The sequence below is a fragment of the Scylla paramamosain genome, unplaced genomic scaffold, assembly GCF_035594125.1.
Source record: "Scylla paramamosain isolate STU-SP2022 unplaced genomic scaffold, ASM3559412v1 Contig1, whole genome shotgun sequence".
Taxonomy (NCBI): Eukaryota; Metazoa; Arthropoda; class Malacostraca; order Decapoda; family Portunidae; genus Scylla; species Scylla paramamosain.
Genome location: NW_026973666.1, coordinates 4,275,001 through 4,297,500, shown reverse-complemented (window position 1 = coordinate 4,297,500; position 22,500 = coordinate 4,275,001). Strand labels below are relative to the sequence as shown.

At 37.4% G+C, this 22,500-nt stretch overlaps 2 protein-coding genes and 2 long non-coding RNA genes across 6 annotated transcripts in view; 2 read left to right on the top strand and 2 right to left on the bottom strand.

The window, feature by feature from the left end:
• LOC135095821 (constitutive coactivator of peroxisome proliferator-activated receptor gamma-like) overlaps positions 1-12,683 on the top strand; it is a 22,253-nt gene extending 9,570 nt beyond the window's left edge. For both annotated transcript variants that reach the window (XM_063996939.1, XM_063996938.1), the window contains exons 9-13: positions 6,489-6,575; positions 7,714-7,868; positions 8,520-8,735; positions 9,527-9,622; positions 10,273-12,683. In XM_063996939.1, coding sequence (XP_063853009.1) covers positions 6,489-6,575; positions 7,714-7,868; positions 8,520-8,735; positions 9,527-9,622; positions 10,273-10,686 — 968 coding nt within the window. In that variant the 3' untranslated portion in view covers positions 10,687-12,683. The remainder of the gene's footprint in view (positions 1-6,488; positions 6,576-7,713; positions 7,869-8,519; positions 8,736-9,526; positions 9,623-10,272) is intronic.
• LOC135095822 (uncharacterized) lies at positions 4,433-21,788 on the bottom strand. 2 transcript variants are annotated; one of them, XR_010264509.1, is made up of 6 exons: positions 21,428-21,788; positions 16,413-16,483; positions 9,503-9,609; positions 8,494-8,718; positions 7,695-7,862; positions 4,433-7,394 (listed from the first exon to the last, which is right to left on the bottom strand). It is a non-coding gene; the product is annotated as an uncharacterized LOC135095822 (long non-coding RNA). The 2 variants fall into 2 exon arrangements; XR_010264508.1 differs by having other exon boundaries at positions 8,498-8,718; positions 21,428-21,782.
• Positions 13,856-18,148, top strand: LOC135095823 (uncharacterized). Its single transcript, XR_010264510.1, has 2 exons — positions 13,856-17,781; positions 17,838-18,148. It is a non-coding gene; the product is annotated as an uncharacterized LOC135095823 (long non-coding RNA).
• Positions 21,789-21,979: 191 nt separating the features above from the next.
• Positions 21,980-22,500, bottom strand: part of LOC135095636 (DNA damage-inducible transcript 4-like protein) — a 3,092-nt gene continuing 2,571 nt past the window's right edge. Inside the window, exon 5 of the mRNA XM_063996584.1 lies at positions 21,980-22,500. This exon is cut by the window's right edge and continues 28 nt beyond it. Within this exon, the coding sequence (XP_063852654.1) occupies positions 22,450-22,500 (51 nt within the window). The 3' untranslated portion in view covers positions 21,980-22,449.

Below are 22,500 nucleotides of genomic sequence, written 5' to 3'. Positions count from 1 at the left end.
CTTTTGAATTTTTACTATTTCTCTCTAAATAAACAAATAAGTCACTTTTTTTACAGGTGCAATTTACCATTAACATTTTTCTACCCCAATTTTTCACATTTACCGAGACATTTTAGTAGTGCAGGTGAATCAAGCATTTTCACGCACACACAAACCCTCAAATGTTTCTCTTCCTTTCAAGGTGAGGGGTACAATATATTCCTATCCATATCCCTGTATAGTGTGTTTTTCAATGCATCTATCTTATTATTACCTCTGTGTGGTGTTTAAACTAATATTTTTGCAGTAGATGTCCTTTCGTGTTTAGCGGATGTGGCTGTGCTTATCTCTGTTATTCTTAAATGTTCCTAAGTCTTGCTAACTTCAAAAAGGGTGTTTTTTTTAATTACTGGGGTTTTCAAGGGTGTTTTCAAGCTTCTGAAAGGGTTAAGAGAAGTTACTGGGGTTCTCAAGGCTATTTTTTTAAATTACTGAGGTTTTTTAAGGGTGTTTTTTCAAGTTATTTAGGTTTTCAAGGGTGTTTTCTTGATTCCAGTGGTAATTTAAGAAGCTCTGAAGTTTTGTGGGTTTTCAGAGAGAGAGAGAGAGAGAGAGAGAGAGAGCAGAGCATTTAAGAATACAGAGGTGTGTGTGTGGCAGCATTGCATAACCCTTCTAGTATTTGTTTACTCTTGTACCTCCTGTGTGTATGTGTGTGTGTAGATGTGTAGTGATGATCATAACATTTTTTTGCCCTTATTCTGTCTGTGTTTGGTGTTTTTTTTTTAATAAGTACTGCCTTGTTTTATTATTATTATTATTATTATTATTATTTAACAATTATCTTCACATTTTTCATCCATCGGTTCACTTACGGATAAGTTTAACTGTATTCTGTAACATTAATCCCGTTTTCTTCGTTAGTTTAGTTGACCATTGCCTTTTTTATTTTGTCACAGATATTACTAAGATAATTTATTGATATGAGCCTGTGATAATTAATTCAAATATTGGTAAACTTATATGTAGTGTAAGATTAATTTTCTCTATCAGTTAAGTTGGTTGTCATGCCTTTCTTTTCCCCAGGTAGAGAAAATTCATTCGTTTTCTGATAAAATTCCAAGTCTGTGCTGTAAAATTAACCTCATTATTAATTTAGGCTATCATTGTTGTTTCCTGAGTCACAAATAATCAAAGACACAAATATATTCCAACATTTAAGTTTCTATCATAAAATTTACTTCTTTTATCATTTTAGTTCATTTGTTATCATTTTTTGAGTCACAAATTATCAGTAACACTCAAATATATTCCAACATTTAAGTTTCTATCATAAAATTAACTTCTTTTATTAATTTACCTCATGGTTATTGTTTACCGAGTCAGATAAATTAATTCCTCTCGCTCAACATACATTATTTTTCCCAGTCCCAAATATTCAGTTGCTCAGTCAAATACATTCCCAAATTCAGGTCTTTGCCAGAAACTTTCACTTCGTTCAAGAAATAAAATAAAATAAAAAAATAAAAAAAGAGATGGAGAGAATGAAAATAAAAAGAAAAAAAAAAATCTCCTTGCATTATATTTGATTTATAACCCGTTCATTACCTTAACAAATATCCCCTTTAATCAAACTACCACACATTACAACCACAAGACGTCAACACTGCCATCACAACCTTACAATTATCACCTCCATTTATCTCAATTTCCCCATAAGATCTTCATTTGTGTAATAAAACCACTGAGAACACCAACAAGAACAAAAACACTCAAAAAAACAAAAATAAAAAACCTAATTTACTTATCATAATGTTTAAATGTATCAGTGCGTGTGTGTGTGTGCGTGTGTTGGCCCCTCACTTATTTATGTTATGTGCTTCTTGCAGGTGTCTGACTATGCTGTATGGTAGGTCTTCTTATGATGTATCCTATGGTGACTACAGGTGCTGTCGTGTGTCATTGTTGCGTTTTTTTGGGTACCTGTTATGTGTCTCGGCCTGCAGCACCTCAGTTTTGTATCTCACGGACTAATCGGCCAGTGTTCGGAAAGGTGTTTGTTTGTTTTTCGCCAGTTTTTATTTGGTTTGTTCACTGAAATGTTTGTTTTTTTGGTTTATTTGTTTATTTGTTTGTTTTTTATGTGTTTGTGTATTTTTTTTTTTACCTTCCTCGGTTAATGGGAACGTTGCTCTGGTTTGTTGTTGTTGTTTTTTGTTTTGTCTCTATTTTGTTTGTTTTGGGGTTTAAGTTGTTTGTTTTCTTTCTTCTTTGCTTAGTTTGAATCAATTTTCCTTTTTTCTTTGCTCAGTTTTCATCAACTTTTAATTTCCTCCTTGAGTTTAACAGGAAATTATTTTGGTTAGCTTGTCTTTCACTTATCAGCACCTTATCTTCCTGTTTGTTTGTGATATAAGTTATTTTTCCCTCTTTTCTTTTTGTTTACGTTTGGATCTTTCCCATCACGGCTGGTTGGTCTGCCTTTCTTTGCATTCAGACCATCTGGAGTGTGTTTTACCCATCCAGATTTTACTTACCTTATTAATTATCAACCTAACTTTGCACATTTCAATTTGTCCACTATCTCTTTTTTTTTAGCTCCCAAGTGCCCATTTTCTGCGTGCCTGCCTCCCTTTCTATCCTTGTCTCTCCCCCTGTACTCCCTGTTTCCCCAGATGTCCCTGTTTTTCCCTGCCTGCCTCTCTGTCAACCCCTGTTTTCCTCAGTTCCCTTGCCAGCACCTTTGTCATAAACTGCCTTCCCTCTGTCACTTCCTGTTTTCCCCTGTCAGTCCTATGTTTACTCCCAAATCTCCCAGTTTCTGCCTGCCTGGCTTCCTTTCTACCCCTGTCTTTCCTTGTATCCTTAGCCATCCCTCTGTCACCCCTGTTTACTCCCCAAAAGTCTATTTTCCCCCTATTACCTACTATCTTCCACCAACCTTGTCATTCCTTACCCTTCCTCTGTCACCCCTGCTACCTGTGTATTCCCTCTGTCACCCCTGCTACCCCCTGTCTTCCCTATGTCACCCCGCCCCTCCCCCACTGCCCTGTCACCCACGTCTGTCCTCTCCAACAGTAACCATTTCTCTCATGAACATTTTTCCAGAGTACCCACGCCCTCACACTCACAAACGTGGGCACAGGAAGAGAATTCGTAAGAGTTGATGCATTGTAACCAAATCCAAATCTTGTCTGTCTGTCTGTCTGTCTGTCTGGCCTCTAAGAACCTCCCTCATCCCCATCCTCTCTCTGTCTCTTGCTCTCTTTCTCTTGTATAGCCTCAAGTTTCCGTTCCTGTCTCTCTTGTTTCGTTCATCGCCATGTCAGCCAGTTTTCACTTTCCGCTGTGTTTTGCTGCACCGTTCACCTTCAGGCACGCATGTACGTGCACACACACACACCTACACACACTCAGACTCACATACAGTCAGTACAAACCTTCACACACACACACACACACACACACACACACACACACACAGACAAACAAACACTCAAACACTCACACAGTCACCATGCCTTGCCTCACCTATCACTGCTCAGCCTCACACACACCTTCAGTCTATGTACTCCAGTGTTTAATCTAATTACTTAACAAACTCCAGGCCAAATTACTTCCAACACACACCTTTGCTCCTATAAGGCTGTGTTGTCCTGTGGGTGAGTGGGACGGTTATTAAATGCTGTAAGTTTTGTCTAAGGCTGTTGAGATTGTTACTGCCTTGTTACTGTCATGTTTCTTTCTTTTAACAGGGTGTAGTGGGAGTTACTGGAGTTTTCAAGGGTGTTTTCATGATCCTAATAGTTTTGCAAGGGTATTAAAAGGCTGTAGTGGAAGTTATTAGGGTTTTCAAGGGAGCTTTTGTGATTCTGGTCGTAATTTAATGCCAAAAACAGCATCTAGTCATTTCTTTGGCCTTTGAAAAACACAAGAACAAAGGCCATGATGTGATAGATCTTAATTAAGGTGAGAAAATACCTGCCTATTCCACCTGTCACAAGAACACAAGGGTGGATGCAGGAAGTAATCTGGCCTACACATCTCCTTACAAAACATGCCTATTTTCACCTCAAGGCTAAAAGTTCATTAATATTCACTGCTGGAGTATGTAAATGATGGTTTTTCACAGCCTCGGCTCAGCTCAGCCTAGCCCAAACTCACAGGAGAAGGAGGAGGAGGAGGAGGAGGAGGTTGCACAGTAATAGTCAATCAGTCACAGTCATTCATTCATTCACTTGGGTTTTCTGTCTTGTGTCTCTGTCCTTGTCTGTTTCATCTTCTGTATCTCTTTCTGTTTTGTGTGTGTCTGTGGTTTTGTTTCTTTAAAAATCTCAGTCTTTCTATTTTTCTAAGTTTTCTTTTCTTCATAATTTCCTTGATCTGTTTTTCTGTGTTTTTCTTTCACTTCTCTGTGTCTCTCCTGTAATCCATTTATTTATTGTTTTTATTCTCTCTCTCTCGCTCTCTCTCTTTTTCAGCCTTTCTCTATTCCCTTTTATTTTTACCACCATTTCTCTCCTTTCTCTCAGCCTCTCAATTCCCTTCTCTCTTCAGTACCTCATCTCTCTCCATCTCTTTCAGTCTTTCTCAATTCCCATCTCTTCCTTCAAAACCTCATCTCTCTCCCCCTCTCTCTCACATCATCCCAAACCTACACTTAGTCCGTCACTCCCTCTGTCTCCCTATATCTCTCTTCCTCTGCTCTTGTGGCCTTCAAACATCAAGCTTTAGAGGGAGTCATGATAGCCAGCTGTGTGCACCAAGCTTCTGGACAGCTGTGGGTTGGCATAAAGTTCCCATGGCTTCTCCTAACTGTAGAAAGGATGATGTAGTTTAGCTGATGTTTCCAATCCCTGTGTTTTTCTGGGGGTTTAGTTAGTTTATTAAAGGACTAGTTTGAATTTTTGACTCCCAATGTATCGTGAGTTTAGATTCTGCAGAGTAAGTAATGGTATATATTTTTAGACATTTTTTCTCATATTAGAAGCTGTAATGAGGATTGTAATGGTTGTTTTTTTAAAGTGCCAACACATTTTTTGAACTATTTTTCTACCGTACGAGTTTCGGAACCGAGTGCAGTACCGAGATATTTTGAAACGACCTCCTGTATGTTTATTTTTGTGGAGGAAGGGCCTAGTTTGAAGTGACTTGAGGTAATGAGAGATGGAGATATTGCTAGTGTAATGTTGGCCCAAGTTTGCATCATGAGTAACAATTTGTAATAGTGTTGTGGATTGTGATGATGATGATGATGATGATAAATGTAGTGTTTTTAGTGTAATTTTTAAGTTCAAGTTATCTATAAGGCTTTCAGTTTAGCTTTCATATTAGATAGTGTTGTAATGTTAAGTCAGGTTATGTTATGTTGAGTTTAGGGAAGAATAAGTTGATTAATTGGAAGGTGTTGGTGATATAATCGGTATTCAGTTATGTGAGGGATAAAATTAACAGATTAGGTGTTATAATTATCATTTAAGTTACTATATAAAGCCAGGTATATAATTTAAAGTTTATCTTCAGAAAACTAAAAAAAATCGAGCTATAAAATTTTTTTCAAGTTCGGAAGTTGTCGACTCTCAACATACACATCTATTTCAAAGTCAGAATTTACTAATAGGTTTACTAGTTTTAAAATGGATAGGTTCCATAAAGATAACTCAACTTTATACCTATAGTTTATTGACTCAGGAGCAATACAGATCAGGTTTGTAGTGAAAATTTAAATAGGTGAGCCAGTATATAGCCACTCATTATAGATAGATATATTAGTGCAGTCAAAATTTAAATAGGTGAGTCAGTATATACCTACTCATTATAGGTTAGATATTATTGCAGCCAAAAGTCCAAATAGTAAGCCAGTATTCACATTATACATTAGATATTAAGTAAAAAATGCTTGTTATTTCATGGTTTCAGAACATATAGGTTTCAGGATACATAAAAATACAGTCGAAATATAGATTAGATTATATAGATTTGATATTAAGTAAAAACCACTAAATTTCAGGATATTAGATAAAAATAATTGAAATATAGATTACATTAGATATTTAGTCAGGATTTCAGAATACAGAGACTTCAGGATGTTAGATAACAGTTACAGTTGAAATAAAGATTAGATTATTAGTCCTCCAGGATATCAAATTACAGAGCAGACTTCAGTATGAGATAAAATACAATTAAAGTACAGATTAGATTCAGGATTATGATAAAACAGCTTAAGATTTCAGGATGTTAGTTAAATACACACTAAGGTGAAACAGATTACATTCAAAGCACCATCAAAACAATCTTAGACTTAAAAAACAGACAAACTTTTACACATGCCAACCAGAGGACCCTCAAACCAACACATTCCCTGACCTGTGACCTCCCATAACCTCCCCTGACCTCTGCGACACCCTGAACCCCCAACACGCTTACTCCTGACCTTCAGATCTTGACAGAAGCACAAAGAAATTCTCACAGCATTCCAAATCCTGCCTAAGACTTGCCTTGTTCTACAGATGGGCTGAGTCAAGTCCCTGAGTGGTGCATGTACAGTGGAAGCCTGCTGAAGGAGCCAGATTTGGTGGATCCTGTTGAGCTGGAAGGTGAGTCTGAGTCTGTGTGTGTGTGAGAGAGAGAGAGAGAGAGAGAGAGAGAGAGAGAGAGAGAGAGAGAGAGAGAGAGAGAGAGAGAGAGAGAGAGAGAGAGAGAGAGAGAGAGAGAGAGAGAGAGAGATAGAGATGTGTGTGTGTTTATTTTGAAGGGAGGGGCTGTGGGTTCATCATACTGTGGGTCTATGGGCTGAGAGAGAAAGAAGAAAAAAGAAAAGAAGAAAAGGAGAGAGAGAGAGAGAAAGCTTATTTTGAGGTGTGTGCATGTGTGTGTGTGTGTGTTTATTTTGAAGGGAGGGGCTGTGGAGAGTGACTGTGGGTTCGTCAACATACTGTGGAGGGCATACTGTGGATCTGTGGGGTGGGTGAGAGAGAGAGAGAGAGAGAGAGAGAGAGAGAGAGAGAGAGAGAGAGAGAGAGAGAGAGAGAGACTTACATTCCCTCATTTTCTTTACTATTCCTCCTCTTCTCTTCACATTCCTCCTTATCTTCTTTCCTGCTCTTCCTCTTCTTACAGCCCTCCTCTTCTTTACTTCTCTTCACATTCCTCCTCATCATCTTTGCTGTTCTTCCTCTTCTCACAGCCCTTCTCTTCTTCGCTTCTCCTCTTTCTCTTCCTCACACCCTCTCATCTCTGCTGTACCTCCCCTTCTCACATTCTCACATTCCTTCTCTTCTTTGGTTCCCCTCTTCCTCCTCATCTTGCTCTTATTCCTCTTCTCACAGCCCTCCTCTTGTTGCTTCTCCTCTTCACATTATCCCTTATCTTCTTTGCTGTTCCTCCTCCTTTTGTCCAGATAGTAGCAGTTCACCCTGGAAGACAAGAAGGATCTGTGTATCATTACCTTACAAGAAAAAATAAATATTATCACCTTGCCGCTAGTCTCAGGTATGCGAGGTGCTTGGCAGGAACAGAAGAGACATTTAACAAATTCATCAGCTATTTAACCCCTTTACTGAGCTACTTAACAATCCACCAAGCCTTTTAACACCTTATCTTGTCTTAACCTTACCTGAAGAGTCTACAATACAGGTACATGGCAAGTAAACAAGCAACCCATTATTTCACACATCTACCAACCCTTTTACCAACCTCTCCTGACCCCTACTGACCATGTTCCGTTCCCCTCAGGTGGCAGTCCGTCGCTGGAGGAGCTCTGGAATGGAGACTCAGACCTCAAGTGGAGAACCTTCATGGATTGTGTTCACCCCCAGCTGTGCGAGACGCGATTCAGAACGCTCCCGCCACACCTTGTTGTCCCTGTCGCCATTCTCTTCTACCTGCAGGTGTGGGGGTGGTTGGTTAGGTTGGAGGAGGAGGAGGAGGAGGAAAGAAGAATAGATACAGGAAGAGAGGAAGGAATAGATAAATAATTTGTGAAGATTGTATTTTTTTCCCGATCTATTAGTAAAGGAGGAGGGGAGAAGAAATGGATAAATAAGGAGAGAGACAAGGAAGATAAGGAATATATAAACAACTTGTAATCTTAAAATTTTCCTTCCCTCTCTTAACTTAACGCAAATTTTACATGTATATTCAACCTTGACTAATGTATTAAAATGAGGTTAACAAAACGCAACAATAATACTTGTGTGTGTGTACTACTGCTACTACCACTACAACTAATAGTATTACTCTATATTCCTGCTTAATTACCACCACCATCACCACCATCACCACAACTATTACTTCTACACTCTATTCCCTCTCATTAAGCACCAAAATTACTAATATTACTACAACTGTTATCACAATCCACATTCCCTCACCACCACCACTACTACTACTACCACCACACACACAACAACCATCTCAGTCACCACCACTACAACCCACACTCTATCACTCATCTCCTTTATCACCAATACAACACACCCACCCACATACACATAAACACACACACACACTCACCCACCCTCTCTCTCTCCCCCCAACAGTGCAGCCAGCCAAAGCCGATACTGAAGGACTGGGAGATGAATGCAATAATGGCAGCTTTTCTATCACCAATGCGCGAGGACCTCAATCAGATCCGGGCCATTGCTCTGCCCAGGATTGACGCACGGGCTGTCCACGTGGCTGCCATCTTTATGAAGGGCCTGGTCAACTTCTTCTTTCTCCTTGCTGCCTGTGACTTCCCTGTGTCGAGAAAGAATGTAAGGAGACGGATGTGCTGATGTTATCCCGTTTTCTGTGTGTATTTGCCTGTTTTCTGTGTGTGTTACCCCGTTTTCTGTGTACTGGGCGAAAAATCTCTTTCCTAGTGTATATATTATGGAAACACAGAACTTGTACCAAAATTAACCTGTTTTCAGTGTATCCAGCAATTATTTCTTCCCTACAGTGGTGGAAATATTAACACACAGTAACTACAATACAAATAGAAACACCATGCAGAAATCAACACAAAACAATAAACACAACAACACTCTCAAAACGGCAAACTCAATACAGCAAGAACCGTGATACCAAAATGAACTGTATTCTCTGCTCTCTCTATTGTGCGAACTTTTTTTTTTCCCTGCTCTTCTATAAATGTAAAGACAATCACAGCAAAACCACACCTAAATTAACCTGTTCTCTTATTTTGTCCCTCATGCAAACATTTCTTTCTCTAGTGTCCTAAACATTACAAAAAACAAGCCAAGATTAACCTCCTGTTCTCTATTTTGTCCCTCATGCAAATATTTCTTTCTCTAGTGTTCTAAACATTACAAAAAAACAAGCCAAGATTAACCTGTTCTCTATTTTGTCCCTCACGCAAACATTTCTTTCTCTATTGCCTTAAACTTTAAACGAGCCAAAATTAACTCGATCTCGTCTCACATGCTCTCTCTACAGCACCCAAACAAAACAAAACCACAATCAATGAATACATAGGAACAGAGAAACAGAACACAAAGCCTACAGGACACCACCTCACCTCTTTCTCTTTGTGTCTCCTCAGATGGTGCCTTGGGCTTTCTGGGATGGTAAAGTATTTCACCATTACTACCTGCGTGCCAAGTCTGGAGCAAAGGTGGAGGATCTCTGCGAACATAAGGTACTGTTAGTGTGGGTGTGTGAGAGAGGGGAGAGGGGAGACAGGATAATTTACTGCTAGCGTGCGTGTGTGCGTGTATTAGAGAAAGAGAGAGAGAGAGGTGCTGTGTGTTAGTGTGTGTGTGTGTGTGTGTGTGTGTGAGCAAGAGAGGAGGTATTACAAAGGAGTGTGAGGAAGTGAAGTGACTGAAGGTAATGAATTGTGACGAAAGAACAAAGAGAATGACTAAGAAAAGAATGAGATGGAGAGAGGAGGAGATGAGTAACTGAGATCAAGATGAATGACAGAGGGAGGAGGAGAGGGAGCATGAGAAGGGAAGGAGGAGGAGGAGGAACAAGGAAGATAAGGATGTAAGGAGGACTATGAAGAGGAGGAGCAAGGACTGAGGAAGTAATAGTGAAAAATAATGAAAAATACAAGTCATACAGAAATAACAATAACAAAAAAATAAATAACAAAGAACACATGGAAAAAAATGACAATGCAACAAAAAACGATATAAAATAACCTCAAAACAACAACAACAACAACAACAACAAGCCTTAATACAACGCCAACAAACGTCAATACAACAAATCTTTCCATCCTCAAAACACCACCACCACCTAAAACAGCCACCACCATCCAACCGTCTCTCTCTCTACCCACAGGAGGAAATCCACAAGCAATTTATGGACATGAAAACCTTGATTCTACCCCACATGGCTCCAACCGTCCCAGTCAAGACCACCGTGCCAAGCTCCCCCAGCCGCAGCCCCCTGGAGAGCCCCAAGAAGAAAGGGGGACATCTCGGCACCTCCATAACCCCTCCGTTAGGCATCTCCCCCCCTACCACGCCAGCAAGAGATCACCCAACAACACTTGCCATCACCAAGAACTTATATGGAAAGAACTCGCGTGGATCGTCTCCTCTGGTCTCCCCAAGTTCCCCGCACTCTGCCAGGGGCCACGGGAAGCACCCCTACAAGTCCCCACAGCCTAGATCCCCTGTCGCCAAGTCCCCTGTTGCAAAGTCATCAGCTGCAAAGTCTCCCGCTAAGTCCCCCAAGAAGAGCGTCTCGTGATCACCCACATAGGTCTTGGTCAGGTCATGGTCAGTTTGTGGTGGGCAGGTTGTGGTCAGGTCGTGGTTGGGTTGTGGTCGGGTTGTCTGCTGCTCCCTTCCCCCCCCCACCCCCTAGTGCGTTGTTTGGCCTGGGGTGACGCGTGGGGCTGCTCTTGTTGTTGTTGTTGTTGTTGTGTTGCTGCTAGCTAGCCTGCCAGCCAGCTACAGGGCCACACTCGTACACACATGCAGACTCGGCCGCGCGCTTCATGGCCGTGGCGGGGGTACGTGCACGCTCTCACCCACACACACGCACACAGATGCACATGGGCCCACAGCATTGTAGCAACTCTGTACGCATCTAGTCGTAGTGGCAGTAGTGAGCCATACACACACACACACACACACACACACACACACACACACACACACACACACACACACACACACACACACACACACACACACACACACAGCTAACCTCCCTAATCTGACATTTTAAGAATTATATATGATAAAGTATTTGTTGCAATGGCTTGTGTATGTCCCTCTCCCTCTCTCTCTCTCTCTTCCCGTCCATACACAAAACCAACTCAATTCTAAGTCAACTTCCAGTCATTCCGTCTCTGATTGACGTCCTCGAGTCTGTCTAGCCAACACTCGTCTGTCTGTCCGTGTGTCTGTTACGAGTTCACTCATGTACTTTCATTTTTAGCCTCGTAAGTTGTGTGTGCTTCTTTATTTCCTCCCAGGGTTGTGAAGAATGGCTATGAAGGCTTCGGAGTCTCAGATTTGAAGGTTGTGAGGTAAATTTGTGGTGGTGGTGGTGGTTCTTTTATTATTATTATTATTTATTTATTTATTTATTTATTTATTTATTTATTTATTTATTTATGTTTTTTGTGTTTGTTTTTCCCAAGGTTGTGAGAAATGTCTGAAGTTTTAGCGTCTCAGATTTCAAGATTGTGAGTTGAATTAATTTTTTTCTTATATTTATTTATTTTTATTTATTTATCTTTTTTTTTTTAATATGCTTGTTTTTTTGTGTGCTGTTTTTTTCTTTTTTTTTTTTTTACCAAGGTTGTAAAAACTATCTGAAGGTGTGAGGTTGTGAATTGTGTTAATGGTGTTTCCGCTTTATTCTGTACCTGATTTTGTCGTTTTCGTTTCGTTCTTCACTTTTCTACGTTAAGTTTACCAAAGGTTGTGAAAATGTCGCTTTAGAGTCTCAAATTTCAAAGGTGTAAGATGAACTGGTATTTTTTTTTCTTTTAATATTCTGAACTTATGTTTGTTTGTTTATTTATTTATTTACTTATTTTTTTGGTTAAGGAGGTCTATTGAATCCCAGTCTAGTCACAAAAGTTGCTTCTTCTTATGCAGTTTAAGCTTCTTTTCCTGCCAGCTTGTTAATAGGCTTTCTTTTGTTTATCTTTTAAAGGAGGAAGATTTGAAACTTATCTCCATTTGGGCCAAGCTTATTAATTACTTACTTGTAAATAGGTCTTGTTTTTCTTTTTCATTAATGGAGGAAGATTTTAAACTTATATCCTTACTTATCTTGTTATTTAATAGCCCTTGTGTTTCTAATTATCGATCAATGGAGGAAGATTTTAAACATATTCTACTCATCTTGTTAATAATAGCCCTTGTTTTTCTGTTTATCAAAAGAGGAAGATTTTAAACTTATATCCTTACTTATCTTGTTAATAGCCCTTGTGTTTCTAATTATTGATCAATAGAGGAAGATTTTAAACATATATTCTACTGATCTTGTTGATAATAGCCCTTGTTTTTCCATTTATCAATGGAGAAAGACTAAACATATTTCCATTTAGTGTCTACAAGCTTATTATTACCATTCTCACTCAGCTTGTAAACTTTTTTCCTCCCAGCTTGTTTACAATTCACTCAGTGTCATGAATATTACAAATGTATTTATTGTGAGCATGAAGACGAAGACATCTGCTGCTTTTATCCATCCTCTGATTGAGAATACATTGTTTGGAGCACGAATGATGCATCTTTCTCTCCATCCTTCACCGCGAATGCTTATTTATGTTTTGTCGAGCATGAATGATAATTTTTTGAGTTGCGACATTTCTTTTCCGAGCACGACTGGAACTTTGTCGCTGTTTTTTCTGAGCTCGGAGTGCTGGTGTTTTTTTTTTTTAAGCACGAGTGAGTGTTTTTTCTAATGATTAGTTGAATTATCTATTTATCCTGACAAATGCATCCTTCTGTTCATCTTTAATTGGGAATGCTTGTGTTTATTTCTTAGCATGAGTGAGCGTATCTTGATTTATCCTCACAAACACATCTTATTCATCTTTCTCTTTGCCTGAACAAATTTATGCTTGATTAAATTATCTCTCTATTTATCCAGACAAATGCATCTTTCTATTCATCTCTTGATTGGGAATGCTTTTGTGTTTTTTAGCATTTATCCTGACAAACACATCTTATTCATCTTTTTCTTTGCCTGGACAAATTTATGCTCATTTATATTTTCTCTATTTATTCTGACAAACACATCTTTCTATTCACCACCTAATTGAACACTGAGATCTTTCTGGGACATGACTTCAAACTATATCTATTTATCCTTAAGTGAGAACATTTTTTTTTGCGAACGTGTCAAAATCATTCCTTTATCCATCCTTAATTGGGAACGCTAATCTTTCTTGAGCTTAAATAAACTTTTCCTTCTTACGTGAAGCATGACAGAAGTACCTCAATTCAAAATTACCTCATGTTCTGTTTGGCGAGCATCACCAAGTTGTCTTTTTCTTTAAAATTGCCTAAATACTCAACCTCAGATATTTTCCTTCTGTATCTAGAGCTTAAAACATTAATTCTAAACCACTCCTTTACCGAAACAAGACTAAATTCAGGAAGCCAAAAAGAGAGTAGGGAAGTAGGAAAGTGTCTCGAAAACACACACACACTCACACACACAGGTCAACTAGTACACACCTACACAAATTAGCACAAACGTTTTACACATGCACAAACACACACAATTACCACCACGAAACACCCAAACGCACAGCTAACCTAACCTAACGTAACGACATGCAAGGTTTTTCTCTCTGTTCCATACACATCTGTCCGTCTGTCTGTGCTGTGACGCCCTCCCCACTGTGTTGCTGCGTCTTGTCCATCCCTGTATTGCTAGATGTTTAGAGGGCTGTGGCAAAGGTGGATCTGTTAATAAGATAAGTAAAAGAATGATATTAAGTTTGAAGTAAAAGAATGATATTAGGTTTGGCTTCATGTGGCTTGTTTAGTTAAGGTATGTGTGGGTCTGTTGGGGTGCGTCAAGGGGAGGTGTGTCTGGGTTAAGATGAGTGAACTGTGGCCTCCCAGATGTTTTTCAAGATTAAAGATGTGTTTTTTTTTTAGTGTTCTAAGTTTATTTTGCTAAGTTACGTCTTATTTTGTGGATCTTAGGCTTAGTTTGGGTTAAGTTAGAGATGTGTGTTTCTAAGGTATTCAAAGTTCATTTTTTGTAAAGTTATTTTGGCTTAGTTTAGTTTGGATTAAGTTGGAGATGTGTGTTTCTAGGGGTATTCAAAGTTCATTTCGTAAAGTTGCGTCTCGTTTTGTTGGTCTTGTGGGGTTAATTTAGTTTAAAGTAAAGTCCACATTTCTAAAACATTTGTAAGTGAAGCCAAACTGTCAATTCTGGTCTTGTTCTGTCAGTCTAAGGAAGCTGGATGAGATAGGATGAAGCCAAATTGTTAGTGAATACATTTTAACCCACTGTACCCCTGGACCACAGAGAACCACACATTTGTACGCCACTCAGCCAGACCAACTTGTTGCCGGCAGCCCACCCTTGATTTTCATGTGTTATGTGTTTCTTTCCGTGTGTCTGTCCCTGGTGGTGGTGGTGGTGGTGGTTCTGCTCATGGTTCTGTCCTGTGTGCAAACTTTCACTCTGAACTGGAGACAGAATTTGAAGTCATTTTACCACAGTGGAAGGCAGAACAAGGCTAATACAGTGAAAGAAAGAAACATCTCGAAAAGTTCCCATCAACTCTAGTGACACAAACTCTGCCACTCTTTCACTCTGAACTGGAGACAGAATTTGAAGTCATTTTACCACAGTGGAAGGCAAAACAAGGCTAATACAGTGAAAGAGAAAGAAAGAAACATCTCGAAAAGTTCCCATCAACTCTAGCGACACAAACGCTGCCACTCTTTCACTCTAAGCTTGAGTTGACAGAATCTAAAGTTTTGCCCCAGTGGAAGATGAAATAAGACTAACACAGTGAAAGAAGTTAGAAACATCCTCTCCAATGACACAGCCTGGCACCACCTTTCACTTCTCTACCCACAAGCCCCTACCACTCTCACTCTAAGCTGGAGACAAAATCTGAAGTCATCCTACCACAGTGGAAGACAAAACGAGGGTGATACAGTGAAAGAAGATAGAAACGTCCTCTCCAATGACACAACCTGGCACCATCATTCACTTCTCTACCCACAAACCCTGGCACTCTTTCACCCTAAGCTGGAGTTGGCACCTTCCCGTCCTGTGTTGTACCACCACCAACACCCCACCAGCCTCCTCAGTGCATTGTTTACACTTGTGTCCAATACTTGGTGACAAATTAGCGTTATTCTCGTCGTTATAGCAAACCAGCGAAAAACTATCCATTATTTATCATTGTAACTGCATCTTACTTCATGTTTTCCCTTGAATGCTGAGGTTATATGTTTGTTAGAGTATAAAACAGACCAAATAGACACAAAGCAAGCCAGGAACATAACAAGTAGTAGTAGTAGCAAATATTTGAAAAAAGACCCAAACTAGGAAAAGACAGGAAAACAATATTAATGAGTAGTAGAGGTGAATATTTCAAACCAGACACAAACAGATGGATACAATAATAGTGAGGTTTAGAAGTTAGCGAGTGTGTGACAAAATACCCAAAACAACGCTTGGGAAGACAGAAAAACAATAAGAAATAAAAGTAGCGAGCATTTCAAACTAGACACAAACAAACAAACAAATAAAAAACAGCACCAATAAGCATTAAGAGTCAGCAGAAATATAAAAAGACACAAAATGAAGTTAGAAAAGAACAGGAAACAGCCATAACAAGTAGTGGTAGCAGTTAGCAAGGACACAGGCAGGAAATACGAGACTTTGAGACAGACACAAGCAACGTAACACAGGGAACAATAATACAAAGTTGAAATGAACCCAAAACAAAGGCAGGGAAGATTAAAACAAACATAATAAGTAGCAGTAGTAGTTAATGAGGACTCAGGCATGTAATTTGAGATGTGAGGAACCGAACAGAAAACAAGAAGAAGTTTTACCGAGTGTATTATTAAGGCACGTTTCCCCGCACAAATAAAGACACAAAACGATAAAAACAACAATTACAACAAGAAGTATTAGTAGCGGGTGTATCAAACAGACCAAAACAAACACAAAAACACAGGAATCAACAGATAAGACACATTTTCCCACACAAACAGACACAAAACAATAAAAACAAGATGTAGGAGTTAGCCAATGTATCAAACGGACACAAACACACCTAGAAGACAAACAAAACCATAACAAACAGCAACAGTTCGCTGACACACACTCCATGCATCACCGAATGTGTCCGAACCTGAGAGAACCACAATATGCAGGAGTTAGCTAGAAAATGGGGCCTCACACACACACACACACACACACACACACACACACAAGCATAGACAGAGCTTCCAATGCCTTACCAGTGCCCAGAAACCAGTAATCATCGCACACCCAGCAGAGCATTGAAGCAGTAGTGGGTGCCATGTTGTCTCTGTAACAAAGGGACACTGGGTTACATACAAGCCACAAAGTGTAGAAATAGGCACTTAAGCCAGATAGATTAGAGAAAACTTAAGCAGGGCTGTAACAAGGGACTTAACAACCCTTAACTAGCAAGACGAGAGAGCCATAGACTAGACACAGTTGAGCATACAAGCAAACAAAGCCACACAGCAAAAAAAGACAGAATTTAAGCCATCAACAGCCATTAGAGAACCAAACACAGCATAGAGATAATAAACCAAGACAGCATGAATTTAAATGAGCCACAGAAACTTAGACAACGTAGGATTAAATGAAAGATCAAGCCAGTAACATGCATAGATTACACACAGGAAGACACACACAGCATAGAGAGAGAGAGCCTTCAGCCACAGCATAGAATTAGCAGCCAGGACACACACAGCATTGAAAGAGATAATTTTGACACACACAGCATTGAAAAACTGATAAATTAGACACACAGCATTGACACAGATAATTTTGACACACACAGCATTGAAAGAGAGAGAATTTCGACACACACAGCATTGAAAGAGATAGACTTTAGACACAGCACTAAAAGAGACATAATTTAAGGACACAGCATTGAGAGAGACAGAATCAAGCCACAAACAGACATACAGACAGATTCAATTAGCCATTATAGAAATAGCAAACAGACTGAATGAAAACAGACAAGATTAACCCATAGACAGACAGACAGACAGACAGACAGACAGACAGTGCTAAGAGAGATGAGTAAAAAAAGACAGACAGATAGACAGACACCAGAAACAGCCAACCATACACACACACACACACACACACACACACACAATATATAACCTAATGTTGCTATAATATTTCTAGACATAAAAAGAAAAGAAGAAGAAGAAGAACCATTTGATAAACAGCGTACACAGGGACAAGATAGAATAATTAGCTAGGGATTTCCAGAGAAGCATAATAGAGACATAACAAGCTCAAGCACCACAGCAGTTAGTGGCCATGTCTTAGAGAGCACCTGTCGAGCCATTAAGCCGTTAGATCGTTAGTAGGGAGAACACATTAACAACATCAGCTAGATCGATAATTTCTTGAGATTCTGTAATGGTTTGTAAAGATGATTTCAAGTTGTGCCATAGTGAGGTTTTTTGGTGTGGCTGGGGAAGACTGGCCTGGTGAGGTTGGGTTAGTAAGGCTGGGTTGGTGAGGTTGGGTCAGTAAGGTTGGGTTGGTGAGGTTCGGTCAGTAAGGTTGGGTCAGTGAGGTTGGGTTGGTGAGGTTGGGTCAGTGAGGTTAGGTTAGGTTGTGTTGGTGAGGTTGTGTTGGTGAGGTTGGGTTAGTAAGGTTGTGTTGGTGAGGTTGGGTCAGTGAGGTTAGGTTAGGTTGGGTCAGTGAGGTTGGGTTGGTGAGGTTGTGTTGGTGAGGTTGGGTTGGGTTGGGTTAGGTTGTGTTGGGTTGGGTTAGGTTGGGTTGCAATGGGTTAGTTTGTGTTGTGTTGTGTTGTGTTGTGTTGGTGAGGTTTGGTTTAGCTTGGGTTTGGTTTGGCTTGGTTTGGTTTGGTTTGGTTTGGTTTGGGTTGAGTTGGGTTGGTTAGGTCTAAATTAACTTAACCTAATATGGACCTTAACCTAACAAAACTAATTTACTCAAACTTGACCAATCATAAACCCAACAAACACAGACCTTTTAAACTAACCTGACCTATCCTGACCTAACCTAATCAACCAAATCTATCTTTTACCAGTCCCTAACCTAACCTAACCTAACCTAACCTGACAACTTAACCTAACCTAAACCAAAAAAATTACATCTATGGTACATTTATTATGACACAAAAAATACCATACCATCTCTCTCTCTCTCTCTCTCTCTCTCTCTCTCTCTCTCTCTCTCTCTCTCTCTCTCTGTTATTTAGATATTTAGGCAAGCGCAGAATAAAAGTATATATATATATATATATATATATATATATATATATATATATATATATATATATATATATATATATATATATATATATATATATATATATATATATATATATATTGCATATTGTATTGAGTGTAATATAAATATGTAGTCTGTGTTATTATTATTATTATTATTATTATTATTATTATTATTATTATTATTATTATTATCATTGTTTGTGTTTGATTGTTATTATTATTATTATTATTATTCCTAAGTCATATACAGAAAATTATCAAGATTTTTTATTTACTTTTTTGTCTGTCATTATTATTATTATTATTATTATTATTATTATTATTATTATTATTATTACTATTACTATTACTATTATCATTCTAATGTTATAATACAAGAATATATATATTTTTCTCTTTTTTTATTCATAACCTCCACGTCTATCTGTCTGTCTGTCTGTCTGTCTGTCATTATTATTCCAGTGACATAATACAAGTATCTATCAGGCTTTTTTTTATTTTTCTTTATTCATAGTCTGTCTATCTATCTATCTGTCTGTTTGTCTGTCTGTCTGTCTGTCTGTCTGTCTGTCTCTTATCGCCATAATTATTATCATTGCCATCATCACAATACAAAAGATTTATCCAAAACTATTTATTTATTTATTTATTTATTTAGTCATCTTATTCCAAGTGTCTGTCTGTCTGTCTGTCCGTCAAAGATGTACAGAACAACTATGGATATATTTCTTCCCTGTGTCTGTATAATGTATTTTAGTGTATTTTAAAACCACAATATTTGTATGTGTGTATGTTTGTATGCATCAGATTTTTCCTTTCTTTTATTTTCTTTTTTTTTCATCTATTTTTTTTTTCAGCCTCGCGTGTCTCCAGTTAAAAAAAATAAAATAAAATATCACGAATAAATAATTTAATGCCAATATTATTTTCATTATTTACTTTTTCTTTTTTAATTACCTTTTATTTTATTTGATTTATTTTTTATTTGATTGATTTAGTTAAAGGAACGGTTGACTGGCGTGTGTGTGTGAACTTGAAGGATAAATTATAAGAAAACGTGTAAATTTGAACTGAGAGGAAGGAAGAGAGAAAACGTTAGTGAATTATGGAGAAACTTAAATAAATAATAAAAAAATACGAAAATAACAGAAAACGGGTGAAAATTTGAACTTACAAGAATAAAAATAGAAACTGAAGGAGAAATTAAAAGAAAACGAGTGTAAATTTGAACTGGGAAGAAGGAAGAGAGAAAACGTTAGTGAATTATGGAGAAACTTAAATAAATAATAAAAAATACGAAAATAACAGAAAACGGGTGAAAATTTGAACTTATAAGAATAAAAATAGAAACTGAAGGAGAAATTATAAGAAAACGAGTGTAAATTTGAACTGGGAGGAAGGAAGAGAGAAAACGTTAGTGAATTATGGAGAAACTTAAATAAATAATAAAAAGAATACGAAAATAGAAAAAAAAAACGAGAAAATTTGAACTTAGAGGAAGAAAAATAGAAAATGGAGTGTGTTATGGTAGAACTTAAAGAAAACGTGGAGAAATTATGTAACTGTGGATGACAAAACTTAAAAAAAACGAAGGAAGGAAGGAAGGATGAAAGGAAGGAAGAAGGAAAATTAAGGATGAAGTAATAAAAAACTGAACAATAAAAGATAAAAAAAGAAAGAAAACAACAGCAGATAAATATGAGATGGAACAAAATAAAGAAAGAAAGAAGGAAAAAAATAATAATTGTCGGAAATGAAAAAAAAAAAGAATGAAAGATTGAAAGATAAGATAATTCCTGCATATGTAATTTTAAACCAAAACTTCTATTATTATTATTATTATTATTATTATTATTATTATTATTATTATTATTATTATTATTACGTTATCAATTTATTTCGTTTATTTTATTCATTTTATTTCCCACTGCACCAAATCCTGTGAAATGAACAATATTCTTTAAAATACAATACCTGCACAAAGAGAAGCGTTTTTTTTTTTTTTCTTCCTAATCCTGAAACAAAATGTCAAAGTAAACAAGAATTAAATTAAGCACAAGAATAATAGCTAAATAAATAAATAAATAAATAAATAAATAAATAAATAAATAAAACTTAATTACGTACAAGAATAAAGTGTTTTCTCCCTAAATATTAAATATAACAATAAAACACAATTATTCTTTCTATAACGATAAAAAAAAAGGTTAAAATCAAAGAAATATTGTCAATCACATTTCATTCGCTATTTCTGACGTCAACCTACTATTTCACGTTATTTCTCCTTATCTATCCTTATTTCAGGTTATCTAAGGCATCCTACATGAAGATTAGGTCCTTAGTGAGTCCTACAGTGAAGGATATTCAAGGCAATGTCCTAGAAATGGTAAAAAAAAAAAAAAAAAAAAATCAGCTTACCTCCTCCATTCACATCGCCATTATTGATCATCTAATATTTCGCCTTTTTTCTTCTTATCTACCCTTATTTCAGGTTATCTAAGGCATCCTACATGAAGATTAGGTCCTTCGTGAGTCCTACAGAGAAGGATATTCAAAGCAGTGCCCTAGAAATGGTAAAAATAAAGAAAAAATGAAAATATTGTCAATCTTGTTTTACTTCATTCCAGCCGCCATTAGATACGTCTCATCCAATACATCGCGTTATTTCTCCTTATCTAGCTTTGTACCAGGTTATCTGAGGCATCCTACGCGAAGTTTAGGTCCTGATTAAGTTCCACAGAGAAGGGTATTTAGACCAGTGCCCTAGAAATGGTAAAAAAATGAGAAAATGTTGTCAATCTTAATTTACCTCCGTTCACATCGCCATTACCAACATGTCACCTAATACATCACCTTATTTCTCCTTATCTACCCTTATTTCGGAATATCTAAGACACACTACGTAAAGATTATGTCCTTATTGAGTCCTACAGTGAAGGATATAAAAGGCAGTGCCCTAGAAATGCTGGAAATAGTGAAAAAATATAATTTGTCCTCACCTTTGTACGCGTGCAGGCCTCACGAGTCTCGGTCTTGGTCTAGGTCCGAATCAGCTGGTGCTTCGAGACTGTTCCTTTAAACTTTACAATTATTATTTTATTTACAGTATTATTGTGTTTGATATTAATAGAATATAAAAAAAAAAACATTAAAAAGGCTTCTTAAACTACACTCTCTCTCTAATCAAATTAAGCAATACGAAATATTCTAAAGCATTGTTATATAATTTTTATTTATTTATTTTTTTAATTTAAGGGACGCAGTTATATCTTCACTTGTTTTATATTTAGTTTTTGTTTTATTTATTTATGTTTTTTTCCCTTGTTACAAATTTCTTTATATGTTATTTTCTCCCTACTCATGAGAGAGAGAGAGAGAGAGAGAGAGAGAGAGAGAGAGAGAGAGAGAGAGAGAGAGAGAGAGAGAGAGAGAGAGAGAGAGAGAGAGAGAGTGACGTAGACATAAATAATAACTCAATCTTGTCATGTCCTCTCTCTCTCTCTCTCTCTCTCTCTCTCTCTCTCTCTCTCTCTAAGAAAATAAAACAAACATTCATAATATTATTTTTATTAAGAAACGTACGTAAAAAAAGAGATATACATAAATAGAATGACGGGTGATAGTTATTAATGAATACTATTACTATTACTACTACTACTACTACTACTACTACTATTTGTCTTTTTTTTTTTCTTCTTTATTTTTCACTTCTTGTACCAGTTCTTCTTCTTCTTCCACTTCCTCCTCTTCGTGTTTTTCTTTTCCACTTTCTTCTTCTTCCTGCTCATCTTCTTATCTTCATTCTCTTCTTCCTCTTCTCTTCTTTTTCGCATTCTTCTCCTCTTCCTTATCACTTTCCCCCTCTTTTTATCTTCCTTTCTCCTTTTTTTCTCTTCCTCCTCATTTACTACTATTACTATTACTACTACTAATACTATCATGAATAAATACGAGTGATTAGTTAAAAAAAATTCTCTCTCTCTCTCTCTCTCTCTCTCTCTCTCTCTCTCTCTCTCTCTCTCTATCTGTGTCTCTTCTCCTTTTCGAGTTGATACCCGGGACTCACGTAAAT